Source organism: Coregonus lavaretus (assembly GCF_964263955.1).
Source record: "Coregonus lavaretus genome assembly, chromosome: 3".
NCBI classification, from domain to species: Eukaryota; Metazoa; Chordata; class Actinopteri; order Salmoniformes; family Salmonidae; genus Coregonus; species Coregonus lavaretus.
In genome coordinates this window covers 56,476,634-56,492,024 of record NC_139990.1, presented here as the reverse complement: position 1 = coordinate 56,492,024, position 15,391 = coordinate 56,476,634, and the positions used below count along the sequence as shown (strand labels likewise).

The 15,391-nt window shown below is 40.6% G+C and overlaps 1 protein-coding gene across 1 annotated transcript in view; it reads left to right on the top strand.

The window, feature by feature from the left end:
* Window positions 1-15,391, top strand: part of LOC311118880 (glutamate receptor ionotropic, kainate 2-like) — a gene marked incomplete at both ends in the record, with an annotated part of 168,614 nt that overhangs the window by 141,008 nt on the left and 12,215 nt on the right. Inside the window, one exon of the mRNA XM_084157682.1 lies at window positions 7,546-7,771. Within this exon, the coding sequence (XP_084013808.1) occupies window positions 7,546-7,771 (226 nt within the window). The remainder of the gene's footprint in view (window positions 1-7,545; window positions 7,772-15,391) is intronic.

Genomic DNA, 15,391 nt, shown 5'->3' with positions numbered 1-15,391 from the left:
TATCCTCCAGTACAGACAGTGATCCTGACTAAGCTATTCTACAGTACTGACAGTGGTTCTGACCAAGCTATCCTCCAGTACAGGCCGTGGTTCTGACCAAGCTATCCTCCAGTACAGACCGTGGTTCTGACCAAGCTATCCTCCAGTACAGGCCGTGGTTCTGACCAAGCTATCCTCCAGTACAGACCGTGGTTCTGACCAAGCTATCCTACAGTACAGACATTCGTTCTGACCAAGCTATCCTCCAGTACAGACAGTGATCCTGACTAAGCTATTCTACAGTACAGACCGTGGTTCTGACCAAGCTATCCTCCAGTACAGACCATGGTTCTGTCCATGCTCTCCTATAGTACAGACAGTGATCCTGTCCATGCTCTCCTATAGTACAGACAGTGATCCTGTCCATGCTCTCCTATAGTACAGACAGTGATCGCTCTGGAGCAGTTAGTCGGTGAAGCAGGAGATTTTACATCTGATTCAATCAAGACACTAATTAATCAGATACAATTAGAAGGCTTTTATAGCGGAATAGTTCTGCTTCCAGTCAGGATCCATAAACATTTTCATTTCTGAAAAAAAGGAAATGCAATTTGTAATGTGTATTGTCATTTTGCAATGCTCAATTTTTTATGATTGATGTATCTTTAATCTTAGAACATAAACCTTTATAACATGATGTCATAAACCTGCATTACATTACTACCACCACAATCCCCTTCCTTAGCAGCTGGAGAACTTGTGTGTTGAACTTGGGAAATGTTTTTTGTGTTTTGTCTTTATGAGCACTACTGTTCAGTGTTACCAATGTATCGTAAAAAAAAAAAAATCTGTCAAATGTAGTCTAAGCGGATGATAAGTGTTGTTTGTGGTGACAGAACTGTACTCTGTTTTCTTCCACTATCTCCATGCCTTTGATTACAGGCTCTTTGAAAAATATGCTAAACACTTTGCAGAGCAAGACGTGTTGACAAGCCTAACAATAGAGAGTATGCTGGTGGTCTGTGGTGGGAGGGGGACCCCAGGGAGAGGATTCATCTCAGTCAATCCACCTGCTCCTTACAACACCATCACTCAACCTCCCCGAGAATGGCCTCTCTCTCTCAAGGCCACGTGTAAAACAAGTACATGTACACGCAGATGTGCTCACACACACGCACACAGGCACGCGTGCGCGCACCCACACACGCACACATGCAGTCACGCCCACGCCCACACACACACACACACAAAAGCATGCACCCACACATTTATACTCACACACATATTCACTTCCAGCTTTGCAGTACACTACCTATATAAAACAGTTTACATCAAGTTCACTGCCGAAAAATAGCACACGGAAGAGAGCAACATCACCTCATAAAGCCAAGAGACAAATTATCCTTAATTGTTATTATTTACCAAGTCACATTATTCTGGATTAGACTGTGGCCAAGCAGGCAGTGACTCACATTATCTCCCCTGGAAAGCCTTGAGTGGGTCTAAGGTGAGAGGCAGGCGCGTCATACACACACGCTCCTCTAACTTGATTGACAGCCTGAAATGGCTTGGTAGCTGGTTATGAGGTTGGGAGATTGGGAACCTATCTAGCTGGCTAGCTAAAGCCAACTTCATAAAAAGCTAGGTGGCTAGTATTACAGAGAGACAACATTTCAGTTTTATTTATTCATCAAGACGGAATCAATATGCTACATAGCTTGATCAAAATCAAAGCCAGCTAATATCAAATCAAACGCTGTGTCTGTCACTTGACACTCTCTCTCCTCTTCCACTGACGATACTGTCTGCAACCACTATCTAGTATCTGCCTAGCATGTCTTTGCTCCGTGGTGCACCTTGGGGGGGGGGGGGGGGGGGGGGGTACTCTTTGCCTGGTCCAGTCAGTGTGCCCCCTCTGCAAAATATATTTCTGACAGATTTTTTGAAATAAATTTGACAAAACGTGGGCTTAAAAATGTATGTTTAGTAATTAATGTGTCATCTGATAAATAAAAAAACTGAACAAATCTATGGGCATGACGCCTCTGGTGAGAGGGACCTGAAGGTGTATGGTTGATTAGATTTTATGTCATGGTACTCTCTGTAGTGCCGTTGTGTATCAGGGCTAACAGCTATTAGCATCACAATGTAGAAATAATAGATTTATAAGAGGAAGAGCTTCCACGGAGGCATTAACCTCCACTTCATCTAATGAGGCCATTGGACACATGCAAATCGATTCAGAGATTTGACCCTGAAACATGTTAAACAATGCAAGTGTTGAACATACACAACCTTGCCAAGTCCCCATTGTGCTTGTTTGTAATGGGGCCAAAAGCCTGCAATGGCACATGTACATGTGCAATAAAAACAACACATTTAATTGGGCACTGATATTCAAATATGTGTCCATGCAAACATGACCTTGTTAATGTGTTTGTTTGCCTGTGAAGCATAGTGAAGAAACAATACAACCAAACCTCATTCTGGGTTATTCATTTTATTCCCTATTACTATCCTACTCCTATTGTGTGACTTGTACCAATGTGGGTAATAGCCATCTATATAGAACGTTTCAAGCAAAAGTTAGAAACATCTTCCAGTTTCAGGCTCCAGAGATATTTTGGTAACACTTTACTTGACACACAGTCATAACCATGTCATAATATGTCATAACAGCTGACCTAACTTGTCATAACCTGTCATAATAACCCTGTCATGACCCATGTATTTACACCTGTTGTGACATATATTCGTTTTTTTTATGGCTGGTTATGACATCTACATAAGACTGTAAAAAACGACATTTATTCAAATGTGGTTTTTCACTGCCAAGAAGTTTCCTTTCGTTTGAAAGTTTGTTTCTTAAATCCTTTGTTGTTGTTGTAATGAATTATTTAGAGTCATGTTTGTTTTCCATCATATTTTAAATAACTTGTAGAAATTACACTTTATGACACTGTCATGAAGCATTATGACCATCCTGTGTCACTTCATTTGGACTAAGAAAATGCACTTTATGACACTGTCAAGTAGCGTTATGACCATCATAATCATATAAGCCAGATAAACCTATCACGTACATGCATGCCCTTATGTCAGTCGTCAGTCAAAAATAAGGTGTCTTGTCCTGCTCTTAAAATCTGCCCCTGCATTCATCCCAGTCATCAGCAACAGAGCATTGGGGTACATTTTACAGTTTAGTAATTTAGCAGATGCTCTTATCCAGAGCGACTTACAGTTAGTGCATTCATCTTAAGATAATTTTTTTCTTCTTGTAATTCTATAATTAGGTGCATGTCTGACATCAATGTGTGCAAAATTAGAATGATAATTGAACTACAATGATCAATTTCAGAAAATGTTATATACCATAAACATACTGTTGACAAGTAGGCTTTGTTGTAATGGAATGTTTTGCTTTGTGTGGTAGGTTTTGTGGGTTTTGACACTCTTTTATAACTGTAGGTGTCATAACCAGCCATAAAATAAATACCGTGGTAGGTTTTGTGGGTTTTGACACTCTTACATTTTAGTCATTTAGCAGATGCTCTTATCCAGAGTGACTTACAGTTAGTGAGTGCATACATTTTCGTACTGGTCCCTCGTGGGAATCGAACCCACAACCCTGGCGTTGCAAGTGCCATGCTCTACCAACTGAGCTACACGGGACCACTTATGTAGGTGTCATAACTAGCCATAAAATAACTACTGTGGTAGGTTTGTGGGTTCTGACACTCTTATGTAGGTGCCATAACCAGCCATAAAATGATGCAATACATGTCACAACTTGTCTAAATATGTGTCATGACAGTGTTATGGCCATATTATGGCAGGTTATGACAAGTTATGTCAGCTGTTATGACACATTATGACATGGTTATGACCGTGTCATAACATGTTATGATACTGGGTGTCAAGTAAAGTGTTACCAATATGGTATATGCAGGGATGAATGTACATTGTTGTGTTTCATGTTAGAGTATTGGGATAGTTACGATTACAGTTTTTTTTTTTTTTTTCTCAGTTCCTAAGGTCCCTCAATGCCCACTTTGGGTTTGATTTGTTGTTGCGATGACTCAGCAGATGTTGGCCAGAAATTGGGGCTTCATAGTTCTTGTGTTCTACTACCTGATTGATGAGTTTCACACCTTCATGACCAAGACGACTCCTAACAGGACTTTTTGGAGGAGTTTTGAACTGAGAACAATTAGCTGTTTATTTTTAGGTATCTTCCAACGTTTTTATATTCTATAACTGTCTGATTAGGTGTAGCAGGGTTTTCTGTGGTACTTAAGTTAACTTTTCATTAACAAATGGGAAGTTAGTGTTTAGTTTAGCACTTAGTTGTCTGAGGCTTTTCTTTCCCCTGGCATTCTCAGAAGGTGTCTGTCTGCACTAACAGAAAGAGAGAAGTGTGACACCCTTTTCTTTTTTCCTCTTTTGTTACTATACGCAACAGAACCCCCCCCAGACATTTCTGATCTGAACCAGATCAGTGTAACTAACAGCATATGAACTGCAAAATCACACATCACACTCAAAACCCATATTCAACTCACTTTAGCAATGATTATTCACTCAAGCACTACTGGTAAGTTTCCTCATTGGCAGTCACCATCACGGCCATATTATGGTTGACAATGGTTTTACCGCCTGTTCTCACCCTCTCAACTCCAATAATTCAGTGGCGGTTAAGACCTGACTACGTGCCGTTCCTTCGTTCGGCACTTGAGTTCGAATCTCACGGTAAAGGAGGGGGTATTATGTGTGAGGGAGAGTGAGAACAATGATGATAATTCTGAGTGCACTGCATAGCATAGTGAATGATTATTTCAGCCTTTTGAACACATCTGGATCCCGGAGTAACGTTAGATTGTAGCGGTGCTAATCTTCAGCCACTTCAGCATGATCAAAGGATTAGGCAGAGCAGTGTTCTAATCATCCCAGCGGAGATATGGAGACGCACGTCTCCGCCGAGAAGAATGTGTGATTCTGAAAACAGAGAGGCGAAATAAGAAGAGATGAAAACCTCATTTAAAAAACAGACAAGTTGAGGAGAGGCAAAGGAGAGGAGAGTCCAAAACTATTTTTAAAACTCTAATATTCAGTCCTATAAAAACTATTGTTCTTCAAACTGTCGTTAATATCTTCTTAAGTTACTTTCTCACAAATATAAACATACCAACTTTTCAAATATAAACTCTGCAAATGCTCTCTCATTTAATGCATTCACGTTTAACGGCTATTTGTGACTCAGTCAAACTTCAATGATCTCGATACCTGTTAGTCTTCTTCCAAGTATCTCATTAGCTTTGTGTGATCAGTGCAGGTCTTTTGTAGTCGCCGGTGATTCTGAGGGAAGCCCACCTCTGTACTGTGCTGTGTGTGAGTTAGTGTTAGCTAACTATGTGGTTATCTGTCTCCACTTCCATGTATTCAGAGCCAGTGCCCCTGCCTTATCAGCAGTCTGTAGCTTGCATGCTCAATCACCTGATTTGTCAAGGGTGACTCCAAAAGATTCTGATAGGCACTTCGCAAATCACCCAGTTGATCTAAAATATCGACCAGCCACAAAAAGTCATTACACACAATAATGGCGGGCGGGACCTTGGAAGATGTGACTTAATCAGGTTTCAAATGCCTTCAAATCTCTGGGCCCTGGGAGAGTAACACACACACCCCTGGGTCTTCACTGACATTACAGCTGGAGAAAGTATACTACTGCTCTTACTGATACACAATCATATTAACTAACTACAGAAATGGAATTGTTTGATCATCCTAATGCTATTATCATTATACTGTTACAACTACTACTACTACTACTACCACTACTATTACTACTACTACTACTACTACTACTACTACTATTACCACTACTGCCACTACTACTGCTACTACTACTACTACTACTACTACCACTACTACTACTACTACTACTACTACTATTACCACTACTGCCACTACTACTACTACTACTACTACTACTACTACTACTACGACTACTACTAATACTACTACTATTACCACTACTGCCACTACTACTACCACTACTACTACTACTACTACTACTACTACTGCTACTACTACTGATACTACTACTACTACTACTGATACTACAACTACTACTACTAATACTACTAACGACTTATATCACTACACATAATAGATTCAGAATAATACTTTCTGTTGAGGTGTAAGTCTCCTGAGTGGCGCAGTGGTCTAAGGCACTGCATCGCAGCGCTAGCTGTGCCACTAGAGATCCTGGTTCGAATCCAGGCTCTGTCGTAGCCGGCTGCGACTGGGAGACCCATGGGGCGGCGCACAATTGGCCCAGCGTCGTGTAGGGGAGGGAATGGCCGGCAGGGGATGTAGCTCAGTAGGTAGAGCATGGCATTTGCAACGCCAGGGTTGTGGGTTTGATTCCCATAGGGGGTATGAATAAAATAATAATGTATGCACTCACTAACTGTAAGTCGCTCTGGATAAGAGCGTCTGCTAAATGACTAAAATGTAAAATGTGTACAATATGCACTTTGGCTGTATAGCTCATAATTGCTGTAGAGCTGTAATTATTAGATATGCTTTAGATTGCCATTTTGTGAGGGTGATTACAGTCATTAGCATGTTCTACTCTATTGATTTATCTCTCTCTCTCTCTCTTACTCTCTCTCTCTCTCTCTCTCTCTCTCTCTCTGTCTGCTCAGTACGAGATAATGATTAAATGAGGAAGAAAAGGAACACCAGAAAGTCTCTCAACAATAAATGACATGTTTTCCTAAATAATTGCATGTAAATTGTGTTGATATGAATGAAAACATGCCTGGTGTTTAAATGAGTATTCTATTGAGCATTTCTCTGCTTGTCTGTGGGTGTTTGTCTCTCTGCCAACCACAGTGTCATTGGAGAATCTATATTTTAGTGCAAGGTCTCTTTTTCTGCATCACAAACTGATGAGAATATTTCTTCCTATCTGCACTGATTAAATTACTTTCCTTCTGAGCTCATTTCAATTTGTTCAACCTCGCAGGCACAGCTTTTCATAGGAGATGATCCCGACCAATATTTATAAATTCACCATGATATATCTAGCTATTGAAACAAAACTCAAATAAATAACATTCTGTTTTGATTGATTTAGAGTTTGTGTGTGCATCGGTACTACTGTATAAATGTCTGTTTTACACAATAAAAGCACCAGGAATATCACTGGCGCAGTGGTCTAAGGCACTGCACCGCAGTGCTAGCTGTGCCACTAGAGATCCTGGTTCGAGTCCAGGCTCTGTCGCAGCCGGCCGCGACCGGGAGACCCATGGGCGGCGCACAATTGGTCCAGCGTCGTCCAAGGTAGGGGAGGGTTTGGCCGGCAGGGATGTGGGTTCGTTTCCCACGGGGGGCCAGTAAGGAAAAAACATATGCATTCACTAACTGTAAGTCGCTCTGGATAAGAGCGTCTGCTAAATGACTAAAATGTAAGACTGACTCTCCTCCAACTACTTTTATTACATGATTGAATCGTAGCCTAACTGTCACCTTTCTCTCTGTTTCTTCCTTGCTGTGTAGAAAACCAAGATCTCCACATACGACAAGATGTGGGAGTTTATGAGCAGTCGGAAGCACTCTGTGATGGTGAAAGATATTGACGAAGGGATCCACCGAGTCCTCACCTCGGACTACGCCTTCCTCATGGAGTCCACTACCATCGAGTTTGTCACCCAGCGCAACTGCAACCTTACCCAGATAGGGGGTCTCATCGACTCCAAAGCCTACGGTGTGGGAACCCCCATGGGTACGTCCTCCTCTCAACACATATAGCTACTTCTCAAGCACAATTTCTGCAAATACTTGATCCTATTTCGACAATTAGGACAAAGGACTGAGTCATACTCCCACCCACAGTACATTCTCATAACCCTGAGACATGACCCATGCAATAACATTCAATGTATTAGCACCATGCAGTAAGATAAGGCTTATTATGCTATTTAATAACACAGTCCACCACACAATAGCATGTGTCTCATTTAATAACCCAGCAAACATACTACATGTATAATGCTTTCATATTATTCAATAAAATTATTTGATAGTACAGCATACTAATCTATAATAGGAAATTCTAATTGTGTTTGTCACATACACAGTTTACAGCAGGTATATAATGTGCAGTGAAATGCTTGTGTGCTAGCTTCCTCAACACTGCAGTACAATAATCAATATCAAATATGAGATTTGCTCTCTCTGGCTTTTCTAACAGAATGACTCCCTTGCACTAATGGGGCTCGCTAACTAAACTAGTGCCAGTCCTTCTGAACATCATCTTTCGTCATGTAAGCCATGGCTCTGTGTGTGTGAGAGAGAGAGAGAGAGGGAGAGAGAGGGAGAGAGGGAGAGAGAGGGAGAGAGGGAGAGAGAGAGAGAGAGAGAGACAGAGAGAGAGAGAGAGAGACAGAGAGAGACAGAGAGAGACAGAGAGAGAGAAAGTGTGTGTGTAAACACCCAGGGACCCTGAGGGGTCAAGCAGCCGATGAAAGAATGGAGAGAAGAAATATCTGACATAAATAAATAAATGAATGGAGAGGGTGTTGGGCGGTGGCACACTGGTTTACACGTTGTGTGCGGAGGTGCAGGATTTGATTATGGAGCTCAGCAGCAGATTGTCTTAATCCTGTTACACATGCAGCCCCCGGCAGCGGCTGCCACAAATGAAAAGGAAAAACTCCTTGTAAGTACCTGAGTTATAAGGGGAAGATCGCTCTGAGGCGTCGCTACAAGACAACTTAACACAATGACATGCATGCAAGGAGGCTGTTTTTTTTGTGTCCTCTGTCATTTATTTGGGGAGAGGTTGTCTGTCTTTCTATGTTTGGGCCACTGAAGAATCGTGGCTTTTATACGCTATGTAAATGAACTCTAAAAGGTTTTGGTGTAACAGTCTCCCTGTTGCCTAACACATTGTTCAGTATGCAGCAGGACACATGCCCTTAGAGAACACAACACGCTGTGTCCCATTTTCATAAGAGGATGGATAATTCTGTCCTTTATAACATCAGTGGCTATTCGCTCCATTTGTGTATGCTTTATGTATCTCTCGGTCAGAAAGCACAGGGCCATTCAGTAAGTGACTGTATGAGAGAGCAGCAGAGAGAGTGTGTTTTCTGTGTGTGATTGTGTTTTCTGAGTGATTTGTCCTACAGGAATATTTGCTGTGTGTGACCAGGGTGTTGGCGACAGCTGGAATGGAATATGCTTCATGGGCTGTGATGCGTTTGCTAGGCACAGTGCAGGAATGGGTTTGTCATTGTGTGTGTGTGTGTGTGAGTGTATGTCTGTGCATGTACGCATATCTGGCATTCATGTGTGTGCATTTGTATTAAGTGTGTGCTGGTCTCCAAATGTGTTTGTCCGTGTGTGTGTTTGTGTGTGTGTGTGTGTGTGTCTGTCAGGCAAAGGGTTAGGTTGTGCATCGCACACATCGTCGGTCCGTGCTGAAAAAGGATGTTTAGCATCATCAGTCCCTTGTGGCCCATTCACACGGAGCAGAGAACAAGGCATTTAAATTGCTAATTCTACCCTTTTAGTACCCGCTACCATATGTGTCCTGTATTCCCATACAGCCTGGCCATTTAGCATATATCTCATTGATGTTTACAGAGAGGAGTCTGCCTGCATTAGTACCTGGGCCTTGATAGTTCAGTGGTGTACTTGGTTCTGAGTCCCTCTGGCAGCCACTCCCTGTCACCACTTCCGCTGAGGCTGCCTCCCCTCCTTGTTCGGGCAGGCTTCGGCGTTCGTCGTCACCGGCCTTCTAGCCACTGCCGCTCCATATCTCATCATTCCATTTGTCTTGTCTTGTCAATTACACACACCTGGTTCATATCCCCTCATTAGTCTGTATATAAGTGTTCCCTCTGCCCCCCTTGTCCTTGTGGGTGATTGTTTTATGTGAGTTGAGTGTAGCTCGGTGGAGCTACTTGTACCTTGTATTGCCTGACTCCTTCTAATCACACTCATCACACTCCCTCAGTCTGCACTGTAATGGACAGAGTTAGTGTTAGTTAGCACGGCCGTCCAGATGTTATCCATCTCTAACTCGAATGGGATATTTACTGCATTGGCAACTGCTGTTGATTCACAGTATAACATTTAGCCCATAGAAGAGGAGAGTACACCAGAGCGAAGTATATACATCTGGTAGCTGATGATATTAGATGAGAAGAGATGAAAGTAGGACCACGGTGAAGTTTGTATCTAAAGGGGATTGTTGTTGGCCTACATAAGGTGGAGTGGAAGGGGGAGGGACATCTTCCGTACAAGGTTTCCTCAGAGGAAATCTGATGTTAACTGTTTGTTGTTAGAGTGAGTCTGTAGGATTGTGTTCAGTCAAGGTAGCTGCAGTGTTATTTTCCCTCTGGGTTGTGTTCATATCACAGTAGATGTGTAGCTGTGTGTGTCCACATTAGAGAGTGAAGCCCCATAGTGACCGTAGTCCTATTGTACCTATGGGGATAGATCTCCCCACTCAGCCTTTAGTGTGTGTCTGTGTGCCTGTCTGTGTGCCTGTCTGTGTGTGTGTGTGTGTGTGTGTGTGTGTGTGTGTGTTTGTGTGTGTGTGTGTGTGTGTGTGTGTGTGTGTGTGTGTGTGTGTGTGTGTATGGATGTCCTCCCTGGAGAGGTCATTAAGTGGAGGCATGCACAGTAGCATATCAAACATCTGTCACAGGTTTGTTTACGCAACTCGTGCCACTCGGCCGCTTGTGAGTAAACTGTTACTTCCTCTGCTCCATACGTCCATATCGCAGGAGGCTCTGTCACTGCCCTCCTTCCTTCCCTTCCCTCCTCTTTCTCTCTCTCTCTCTCTCTCTCTCTCTCTCTCGCTCTCTCTCTCTCTCTCTCTCTCTCTCTCTCTCTCTCTCTCTCCTCTCTCTCGCTCCCTCTCTTTACTATCAATTTTCATTTTGTTTCATTAGGCCTTCTTAATCACAGTATTAGGGAAGTGCATATTTTGCATTTCAGCAGGCTGTCGTGTCGTGCGTTGCGGTGCGGGGAAGTTGTCGCCATGGTTCCCCTGTGGGTCGTTTAGCTTCGGATCATAAACGACAAAGAACAGCTCTGTAAGACCTGAATGGAATGCTGGGAAATGGGACATCTCCAAGAGCGTGACCCGCCTTCTGTTTGGGTGGCGACCTTCCTGTCCTAGTCCTGTACATCAGAAAGAGAAAGAGAGAGAGAGAGAGAGAGAGAGAGGGAGGGAGGGAGAGGAAGGGACAGAGGGACGGAGGGACAGAGAGAGGGAGGGAAGGGGTGAGGGAAGGAGGGAAGAAGAAAGAGCTAGAGGGGGTGGGGGGGAGGGGAATGAGGACAACATTTAGAAAATATGACAGACCTGGCTGGGGCAGAATGAAGATTTCAGTCTAGAAGAGTCTATGAACTACAGTTTACCAGAAAGCATATGAGAGCACAATCAAAACACAGGGCGGAATATGTTTGTGGAATATTTTTGATAATAACAGTATTCTCCAGGCATTTAGAGGTAATTGTAGGCCCTGAAAGTAATCATTTTAAATATTTACACACATCCATTTGCTGTCTTTTATATTTCCCCCTGATCGACTTAACATGCAAAACACATCTTGAGATGTATTACAAAGAAGGAAAACAAAATCTTAGAACAGGGCTAAAAATACAACATGTACTGAAGTGTGCCAGGCACATTGGAATTTTCCATGCTGTTTTGTGGAGAGATGCATTAGGGGTTGGTGTGCTATTACTGAGCTTTGATCTGACAGATTACAGCTTTGTGTCTTATTCTGGAGACACAATGGTCTGTCAGTTCCCTCTCCTCTGTTTCTTCTGTTGGAGAATTAAGGCTCTACATTTATGGCTACCCCATGCTGCGAGGGCCTGTTTTCAGCTCTTAACATTTACATATTCTGTTTATCACTGAGAAACACAACGGTGCTAAACTTTCTCCTCCATCTCTCACCCAGTAAGACTCAATAGAAAGAGAGTACTTCATTTCCATTTTCTAACTGCTTCTTCACCCGTCACTCCATTGGAAGACACAAGAGAATACACAGTATATATTAACCATAATACACAGTATATATTAACCATAATACACCAAAGACTGTGGACTCTATAGTGATCTCAGGCTACTGGAAACACATTTCCATGTTTGTTAACTTTAACTAATTTATCTAATTTTTGTGTGATGATATTAATTAATAGTAATTTCGATCCGAATGTGCAAATTGTCAAAATAGATACGCAAGGTAGATGGATTATTTTAAATATGTTATTGGACCATAAACAGATATGGCTCATTAACCTTTACGGACCAAATAATGATGATCCACAATTCTTTGACAATATATATAATAAATTATCAAGCCTGCAAGCAATTCAAGAATATATTATTATGGTGGGGGATTATAATACTGTTTTAAATAGCTCAATGGACCGTAAAGGAAATCACACCACAAACAATCACCCACATGCTCTTAAGGAAATTGTGAATGTCATGGATACATTAGAACTAGTAGATATATGGAGGCTTAAATATACTGATCTAGTGAGATATACATGGCGGAGACTGAATCAAGCTAGTCTTCTTGACTTCTTTCTTATCTCATTCTCGTTGGCACCAAAAGTAAAAAAAAAGTGTTGATAGGGGACAGAATGCGGTCGGACCATCATATAATAGGCATATACATTACTCTTACTGAATTTCCACGTGGGCGAGGATATTGGAAATTTAATCAAAGCCTATTGGATTATAATTTATTTATAATTAGAACAAAGGAATTTATAACTGACTTTTTCCAACATAACATAGGTACAGCGAATCCCCTTATTGTATGGGACACCTTTAAATGTGCCTTTAGAGGCCATGCAATTCAGTACTCATCTCGAAAACAAAAGCAATTTAGGTCAAAAGAGTTTATACTAAGGAAATAGAAAGTCTAACAGAACAGATAGATGGCAATAAAAACTGTAACATAGAGGCTCAGAATAAATTAGAGGAAAAACAAAAAGAAATTGAGAAACTTATTCAAGAAAGATCAAGTGTAATATATTATATAAAGCAAACTAGATGGAATATGGGGAAAAATGCACACAATTCTTTTTTAATCTTCAACATAGGAATGCTACCAAAAAGAACTTAATGAAACTGGTTACAATTGACGGAGTCACCCATAATTCACCAAATTATATTTTGAAGGAAGAAACAAAGTACTTTAAGCATATTTTTTCTTTTCAGTCACCTCCATCTCCTCTAACTGAAGCTAATTGTAGAGATTTATTTTCTATTGATAATGACAAATTAACAGCCACACGGAAAGACTCATGTGAAGGTGAAATTACAGAGAAGGAACTTCTGGATGCAATTAAAGACTTTAAGTCTGGGAAAACTCCAGGGTTGGATGGCATACCAGTCGAGATATACCAAACCTTTTTTGATATACTAAGAGGACCGTTATTAGCATGTTTTAACCACTCCTATGTAAATGGTAGATTATCTGACACTCAAGAAGAAGGTCTGATCTCATTATTACTGAAACAGGATACAAGTGGGAAATATAAAGATCCAGTCCATTTAAAACATTGGAGGCCCCTTACACTTCAGTGTTGTGATGCAAAAATCCTAGCAAAATGTATAGCGCATAGAATTAAAAAGGTATTGTCGGATATTATTCATTCTAATCAGACAGGTTTTTTACATGGAAGATACATTGGAGATAATATAAGGCAAGTATTGGAAACAATAGAACACTATGGAAAATATGGGAAACCAGGCCTGCTATTCATAGCAGACTTCGAAAAGGCATTTGATAAAGTTCGACTGGGGTTTATATATAAATGACTGGAGCATTTCAATTTTGGAGAATCTCTTATAAAATGGGTCAAAATCATGTATAGTAACCCTAGGTGTAAAATAGTAAATAATGGCTATGTCTCAGAAAGTTTTAAACTGTCAAGAGGAGTGAAACAAGGTTGTCCACTATCGGCATATCTATTTATTGTGGCCATCGAGATGTTAGCTATTAAAATCAGATCCAATAATAATATCAGAGGATTAGAAATACAGGGCTTAAAAACAAAGGTGTCATTGTACGCTGATGATTCATGTTTTCTTTTAAATCCACAACTAGAATCCCTCCACAGCCTCATAGAGGATCTAGATACATTTTCTAACCTCTCTGGATTACAACCAAATTATGACAAATGTACTATATTACGTATTGGATCACTAAAAAATAAAAAATTTACATTACCATGTAGTTTACCAATAAAATTGTCTGATGGTGATGTGGATATACTCGGAATACATATCCCAAAGGAAATAAATGATCTCACTTCAATAAATTGTTATAGAAAGTTAGCAAAAATAGATAAGATCTTACTACCATGGAAAGGAAAATACCTGTCAATTTGTGGAAAAATCACCCTGATTAACTCTTTAGTATTATCCCAGTTTACCTATCTGCTTATGGTCTTGCCTACGCTTAGCGAACAGTTTTTTAAATTATATGAGAAAAAAATATTCAATTTTATTTGGAACGGCAAGCCAGACAAAATTAAAAGGGCATATTTTTATAATGAATATGAATTCGGAGGACAGAAATGATTAAATATTAAAGCATTAGACCTATCACTAAAAGCTTCAGTCATACAAAAGTTATACTTAAATCCGAACTGGTTCTCAAGCAAATTAGTAAGATTGTCTCACCCAATGTTCAAGAAAGGCCTTTTTCCATTTATTCAGATTACAACAACTCATTTGCAGTTATTTGAAAAGGAAATCATCTCCCAAATGTCACTTTTTCTAAAACAGGCCATAGAAAGTTGGTTGCAATTTCAATTTAATCCTCCAGAAACGACAGAACAAATAATGCAACAAATATTGTGGTTAAATTCAAATATACTATTGACAAAAAAACTTTATTTTTTGACAGAATGTTTAAAAAAGGTATAATCTTCGTAAATGATATCATCGGTAGGACTGGTGGAGTTATGTCGCACATGCAGCTAACAAAAACATATGGAAATGTCTGCTCTACCCAAAATTACAACCAAATAATTGCAGCCTTACCGCAAAAGTGGAAGAGGAAAGTGGAAGGGGGAGAAAGTAAGGAACTTGTCTGTCGGCCTTGCATTAAAGAACATAATTGGTTAAGGAAAACTGTGATAAATAAAAAAGTATATCAGTTTCACTTCAGGACCAAAGGATTGACAGCCGTCCCATATAGATTGCAAAATAGTTGGGAAGAGATCTTTGACGTACCGACCCCATGGCATAGTGTTTATGAACTGACACGCAAAACAACACCGGATTCAAAAATTAGAATCTTTCAATTTAAATTATTATATAAAATTCTTGCTACGAATAGAATGTTATTTATAT